This window comes from Leucoraja erinacea, chromosome 13 (genome assembly GCF_028641065.1).
Source record: "Leucoraja erinacea ecotype New England chromosome 13, Leri_hhj_1, whole genome shotgun sequence".
Lineage (NCBI taxonomy): Eukaryota > Metazoa > Chordata > Chondrichthyes > Rajiformes > Rajidae > Leucoraja > Leucoraja erinaceus.
The window spans coordinates 29,582,029-29,589,677 of NC_073389.1; the positions used below are offsets into that span (position 1 = coordinate 29,582,029).

The window sequence follows — 7,649 nt, forward strand, 5'->3', positions numbered from 1 at the left end:
TTTAAAAAAAAATCAGTGTTGCTATTTTATTTTTTGTTTCTTTGACTTCAAAAGGAATATTTCCCGAGTGACTGTTCCCTTTTTATTAAAATTCACTCCGAAAATGAGCAGGAAAAAGTATTTGAAATTATTTCCTAACTTCCCTCAGACTCTACTGTTAAATTCAGAAAGATCTTATGAAGTTGTTGAAGTGAAACCTTGTCTCAGGACTCATTAACAAAATGTAGATTGCATTGATAAATCTATCATGTTTTAACCTTTGAAGTTGAATGCATATTTTGGTTTGTAGTAATAAGTTTATAGGAATAGGTGTGCCTGGAGCACGTGAGGAATCTCTTTCTAAATAATCCTGTTTAAACTGTACAGCTGTGGCATTAAAGTACAAGGCATAGCATTTAAAATTACCATTTCTATAGTTTGTTTATTTTAGGACTCATAGTCTGTATGATCTTGGATTTTTGTTGTAGTTTGTAAATTAGTTTTGCTATTCAAGAAGCAGATGCTTGAATTTGCATTCAACTATTTGGATAATTTGCCAACATCAAATGTGGAATCCAAAATGTGCTCCATGACATTTATGTCAGTTGGGACCAAAGTCCTTCACAATTAACTGAAAAGATAAATTCTCTACTTTTAGTAGGAAAGGATCAAATTGCAAAAGTGTTTTATTTTGAGTCATCAGTAACATATTCACTTCCATTTAAATATTTTAGTTTAAGGACTTGGGTACCAGGCAAATAGATGCTCAAGGTCCTTGTGCCTGAATTATGTGTTTAACTTACTCATTGTATTGTTTAATGAGCTGAGCTTGGATGAATGAGTATAGCACTTAAAATCCTAAAGTCTATGATTACTTCAGATGATCTTCTGAACATTGCTACGATAATTGACATGGCAGAGACAAGCATTTATTCCATCAGATCCACGGCAGTGTCTGTTTCGCAATGTTTTGCACACCAAATTTGTCTTGTGTTATTGGCATAGGCATATTCTTTTCTCTTGCAATTACTTAGCCTTTCTTGAAAAGTCTGTGCTGCTTCCTTCAGTCACTCATTTATTCAATGTCCACCCTATACCCTGGGTAAAGTTTTCCTGAATTACCTGTTTTATTTATTGACTGGGATTATGGTCAGTTTGTGGATTCTCTCAAGTGGAAAAACCCTCAGCATGCCTATCCTATCAATATATTTTGTAATGACTTTAATTTGGACTTGCCTCCCCACATAGTTAAAAACTTCTGTTTTGTGCTACTAGTCTGGTAATTTTTTTTTCTGCACCATCCCCAGTATCTCATGTCAAGTTACATTGATGAATGTGTATTTCACAGTGAGACGGCTTGAAATTAACATGAAATTGCTGTGGTGAAGAAACCCAAGATACTGTTTGTTGTTCCCCAGTCTTCCTTTTGACAGTCAAACACATTGTACCTTCTCATCATTGTCTTTGAAATGTGAATGTGGCCAATAACTGTTTGATCATTCTTTCCATTGATGATTTGCTTTCCATTAACCAATGTAAGCTGTGTTTGTAGAATGTAAAAAAAATCTAATTAAGCAGCATCCTTGTTCCAGCATGTTCTTGTTCGTTGGCTCTCAGTTAATACTCTGCATTTTGCTTACCAATGTGAAATCGTGGTAATGGGCTTCGGCATTCTGTTAATGCATTTGGGTTTAACATCCACGTGTTTCCATATTGACGCTGAATTTCACCCCACAGTTATCAAAGTGTTTTAATAAAGTCTGCATGCTTTTTCCACTAGAAGATATTGGCATTTTGTTTTTTCCCCTGTAGCCACGCCACGAATATTTTAATGTTCCTGTATATTAATGCCGTGGCTCATCCTACGTGGTGAATCGGAGGAGGTGACCGTGTCTGCTTGCTGTCGGAATGCTTTCCTGGGCTCCTAGGCTCTGTGAAGTTCACATGAATGTTGTACAAATACTTAGATGTAACGGGAACATCAGTACTTTGTCATCTAGCCGCCTGGTACATGTTTGTGTTTTGCTCATTTTAACCTTGTTCTGTGCTATCCTAGTTCCAATTGTAAAGCAACATTAATTGCATTTGGTTTAATGTCTCATTGCATGTTGAGTCTATCTCTGTAAGGTTTAACACAGTTTTAATGTGCACCAAGCAGGCCTGATACTGCTATATTTGGACATCTCTGATCATCTAAGATTCTAAATTTAATACCAACTTTTTCAAACAAAAGTATGATACACCATATTCATACATGGTAAATGATGCCTGCACAAGGTCTTGCTAATGTCAATTAGAGCTGGTGTCCTAGACCACAAAAGTAACAAGTTAGAGTTTTGTTAATTATAGTTCTATCAATTGCGCCATTTCTTATTTGCCAAGATCGAACCAGCTAGGTTAAAAGCTAATCAAAATTTAGGCTGGTTTAAAACTGTTTTACTCTTGACTCATTATAAGATGTCTGAAATGTTGAGTTATATTGCACTCCTGTCTTTTTTTTTTGATGCTCAGAAACAGCCACTAACCTGGCTATATTTGAGATTAATGTTGCAAAAGAGCTCTAAACTGTTAATTCCAATCTTTCCAACACAATCTGCACTTTTTATTTCATCACCCGCTGTATTTTCACATTCATTGTTCATCTGTACAGCAAATGAGATGCTTGCTAATGCTAGGTTAGTTAACTCCGTGCATAAAGGGCAGGTTCAGGGTGTTACGAGGAGCTGAAAGATAATTTTTAACCACAGTTTTTTTTTCATATCCGTGGTTTCTTCAGGGTGGAAAGGTCCATTCTCTCATTCCTTTTGCTCTGATTTTTGTACTTGTCACAACTCTGCAATTCTTCCCATTTAAAAAAAAAACACAAGGCCATCTCACACATTCAGTTCTGTGCTAAGTGTTTAAGCTTGGTGTTTTGTATGTTTGCAATACAAAAATATTTATGTTGTTGGAGAAACTATTTTTAAAACAACTGCTTGCTCAGCACCACAGCGTACCAATTAGCAATACTCTGGTTCCCTCGAGTATCATTGTGTGTGTCTATTAAACCACTATCCATGTGGTATGTTCAGATTAAGAGGACAGGAATACCCAAGTCCTATTTATCCAAAATGTATGCTGCTTCCGCAGTAATTTTTGCCACCTACATTTTATTCTGTGGCATTGGTGTAAGGAGCCATGCCATTCAAATTGGATTATATACTAATCTGTTTAAATGTTAATAACATAATTGTATCCTCATCTTTGTAATCCCAAAGCCATTTGATATTTATTGGGTAAAATATATAACTTAACAGTGTATTTTGCTTTAATGCAGGAGTTCTTGAATTATGCTGCTAGCCATTTAGTATTTGTATATTTTTTTAGTTTTCAGTTTGGTGCTGATACTTAATTTTTCCCTCCTTTCCTTTCTCTTCACCTTATCAATGTGGTTGGTAGAGGATGTGAATTTTCTTCCATGGTTTGAAAAGTGGAAATGAGTTCCAGTGAGTTGTCATAGGCAGTTCACGAGGTTATGTGACTGAAGCATCAGAGAAGGAAAGTTGAAAAATAACTAAGTGCTGAGGGAAAGGCAGAATGGTCAATGTTAGAGCTGTAAAAGTAAGGATAGTTGATTAGCTGTCAAGAACAGTATCTCATTGCCTAGCTCAGGCTGGATTTCATCTTCCATGGTCTTTCTGGATAGAACTGTAACTTGAGGATTTCTGTATTAAGTACATTTGCGATAAGATTTCAATTGAAATAATGTGAGAGAGAAGATCATTGATTCCCCCCCCCCCCCCCCCCCCTTGCTGCTTCCTCCTTGGCCATTTCTGTGCAGGTAGCAGCAATTTCGACTTGATCTGAGCAAAAGTGTTATATTCAAATATCCCAGAAAATATATCACTACCCAAGTAGCAGGAAACATTCTGGACTACTATATACATTTTATATTATGTAACTTAGTTAGCTGAAATCTTTTGGTTCTTAAATGTTGTAGTATTGGTGTAATTAAATGGATATAATTGCCTTTCTCATTTTGGTGATTTGGAATAGAGTAATGTAATTCCTATGTAAATTTAGCCCCCCTTTTTTTAAAAACCTGACTGTGCATCGAATAAATCTTTTACATTCATGTCTCTGAAATTGCCATCTAGACATAGAAATCATCTAAATACTATTTTTTGTCTGAGTTAATTAAATTTACAGCCAGTTCAAAAGCAATTATTCCCTTCCCAATTCGTATTAGCTTTGTCTAACAAGTGCAGCCCCTCAGAAAATCTAACCGTGCATGATTTCCTTTCTCGGAGCTGGGATTCAGCCAACTCTGTCAACTGGTAACCCTGGAAATGAAAACCTCATGCATATTTTACTCCATTGTACTCCCCTTACTAGGTCAAGTTATAGCTTGCTTTTGTATGCATAGTTAAAGGTGAGCTGATTCAGTCCCATCATTTAAATGAGAGGAAATAGCTTGCTAAGTCCAAAGTAACCTTGAAAAATATCATTTATTGTAGACTGCTTGTTCTCATGAAACCTACAACTAATTTGCACACACTAATTTATGTATTTTCAGTGATGACCATCTATAGTGTTTGCTAATCGTTTGACTTTCTAAAGGCTGGTGTAGTCTTAAGTGAAGCATTTGTTATTTGTACTTTATTTTAGCTTCATTTATTTTATATTTAACAGTAAGTATTTGTACTATGATTGGATCAGTAGTTTCAAGTTGCACCCTAGCAGTACTATCTATATCAGTGAGAGGGAAAGAAAGAAGTACTTTAGATATGTTATAATGTACAGAGACACATTTTAGACGGTAATATTCTGTTTTCAAAGTTCAATCGTTTAATGCCTACTTTACACTAACATTTGTTTGCTTTTGCAGTCTGCTGTGATTGGCTTTTGTTGCTATGCATTAAGCTCACTGAAATTGTTATTTTATTTGTGATTGTAAAAAGCTTGCTTTAAGTTTGTGTTCTATTGTGTTCAAGTGCACGGTTCTGGCATGTTATAAATAAAATATTCCTGCATGCATCAATGTTGTTTTCTGTGGCTATATTTCCTATATATGCAAACTTACAATAGTATATATTCAAAGTTATATATAATATTTAAGAAGTTCTACTGATCAGTAATAGAACTTGAAAGCCAGTTTAATGAGGTACTTGGTGGTTTTGGCTTCAATATGAATAGTTTTTTTCTGATTGGCCCGGTTATTTTACTCCCATAAATTCAGGTTCCTTTTTGTCTGGATGCCCTACTTATCTTTTAACCATTATTTTTATTTATTTACATAAAGTATTGTTTTTCAGTTAGCATTTGCTTGATATCGGCATTTGGCTTTAAATTCTGTCATCTAATTTACTTTTTCAATTAGGATTACAGTTACAAATAATGTTACAAATTTTGGAATCCTAATTTGAAATTTGGGTTGGAGTGGTAGTACATGATAAATTGTGCAGGAGTGGTTTAATCTGTTCCAGAATATAAATTTTCACAATGCAGCCATCACTGGATTTATTCATGTGGAACATTGTGGCGATTTTGACTGGATATTTGGAAGCATGCTCAGCAATTGATATGAGCACCCACTCTATCAGCCAGAATCTGCCGTTCTTTCCTAAGCGTTTACTTGGTGCAGCTACATTCCCATCTTCAAATTTTGACTTGGAATTTCCCATATTCATGATCTGCGTCACCATAGTGAAGAATTGACCAACACAAATGCACAGGGACAAAATGGGTTTCAGCTGAATCTTCATCCTGTGACCGAGTAAAAAACATATTGCCTGTAGCCATTCTTTGGAGTTGTCGGAGCAAGCAAGGGCTGACTTTGCCCCTTTGCTGATAATGAATTGAGAGCTTGTGGTCTTCTCCTCCAGTGTTTTTGCATTACTGATGCACGGATTCATTTTCTCAAAGTTTGGGAAATATAAAACCAACTTTATTAAAATTGTCCAGTCAAAAAAAATGTGCTTGTTCTTGACTTGGAAGTATTCTGAAGCAGCACAATGGTGCAGGTAGTGTTGCTGCTTCACAGCGTCAGTGACTTGGGTTCAATCCAGATGTGCAGTCTGAAGTTTGTATGTTCTTCCTGTGACTGTAGGATTCCCCCTGGGTGCTCTAGTTTCCCCCCACATCTCCAAAACTGGCTATTTGGTTACTGGAAATTACCCAATGTGTAGGTGAATGGTAAAAGAATCAACAGGGTGATTGTGGCGGAATGTGTTTGGTTTGAGATCCGGCATGGACTGAATAACCACCATCTAGGTCGTATGGAAATTTAGTAGTCTTTTTAAGTATAATTACTGCAGTTATAATGTCCATTTTAAAAATAGAGATGTAAAAGGCATTAAGCATTTAATTAATGCTATCTTGTGAAACAGAATATCCCTTCACTGCAGCCCCCATTAGCATGTGAGTGCGTGCACTGTTCACCGTCTCTCTCACCTCAAATTGTGAACTACAATTAATTACTGAGATGCTAATCAGTGTAGATAACTGATATTAACACCTTGCATCTGTCTACAGAAAGCTTACAATTTTTCTTTTTTCTTTTGCCACGCCCCTAATTAGGATGTCAAAGTAAGTTGTAATTATACATTTCCTGTAAATTTCTTGCCCCTTCTGAATAACTTTGTAAAATGTTGCTGTGTTTGAAAACCTTTGGTCTTTTGTCATATTTACCTAAAGCTATGCAAATAGTATATTCTCACCACTGGATCTTCAGTTACCCGCAGATTTATGTTGGTCTGATCTTGAGTGGGGAAAGTTCAAAACAAAAATCTGACCCTGCCTCAGTGAGGAAAAACTGGTGGGAAATTGCAATACACAGCTATTTTATACCACATGCAGGACGGATTATGGATAAGAAACTTTCCTAACCTCTTCATCAGGATTTGGTGCTGCATTGCATTAAATGGGAGAAAATACCTTTGAAATTGGAAGATGGGTACATTTTTTCAACTGGAAACATGGCTTCCACAATTGCAGGTTTATTAATGTTTTGCGCTTGTATTTTGGCTATTTCTATATATTTTGTTCCTCTTGAAAATACTGAATCCAGTGTTATTCCTTTATATTTGATTACCAAAGTGTTTAATTTTTCCTCCGCAGGAAGCTGAGACTCCTCGTAGCGTGCTTGAAGAAATTGGACTGACATAAGTCTTCAGTTAAAATGAATGATGCCCCAAATATACAAATTTAGAGTTAGCTGCTTTGGTTGTTAATGTATGGCTAATATTGTACAATACTGCCCTATGGATTTTTGTGATTTGTTCAGTCGAATATGTTATTTTTTTTAATTATGCTTGAGTCAAAAAGGAAAACAAGTCAAAAATGAGTTGATTGGAGACTTGGCTTAAGCTGGCAGAATCTTTTTAAGTATGACCAATTGCGATGTGTTTGAGAACTTACTAATGAAGCCAACTTTCTTCTCCCCCCCCCCCCCCCCCCCAGTGTTTGAGGAAGTGGACAACTTTATTTCCCGTTTAATGTAAATTAACATTTGTTCTCTGCTAAAGAGAAAAATCTCCTTTCTGAGTGATTGTCAGAAGTTTGTGTATCGTGTAAATGTTTTAATGTGTGTTTAATCTAAAATTCATTATACCAAAGCAGCCAATGACGACAGCTATTGATGTTTGGAAATGCAGTCTATTTTTAGATCGACAAAGTTAGACAGCTGTGTA

At 35.9% G+C, this 7,649-nt stretch overlaps 1 protein-coding gene across 5 annotated transcripts in view; it reads left to right on the forward strand.

Moving 5' to 3' along the window:
* Positions 1 to 7,268, forward strand: part of LOC129702783 (AP-1 complex subunit sigma-2) — a 32,796-nt gene extending 25,528 nt beyond the window's left edge. For 3 of the 5 annotated variants that reach the window (XR_008724433.1, XM_055644760.1, XM_055644759.1), the window contains one exon: positions 7,078 to 7,268. Coding sequence is in view for 3 of the 5 variants with exons in the window: in XM_055644760.1 (XP_055500735.1) it covers positions 7,078 to 7,125 (48 nt within the window). In the remaining 2 variants the exon portion in view is untranslated. Of the gene's footprint in view, positions 1 to 1,791; positions 4,995 to 7,077 lie in introns of those variants that run through there. The other 2 variants (XR_008724434.1, XM_055644761.1) reach the window with 1 other exon arrangement.
* Positions 7,269 to 7,649: the final 381 nt, after the last annotated feature.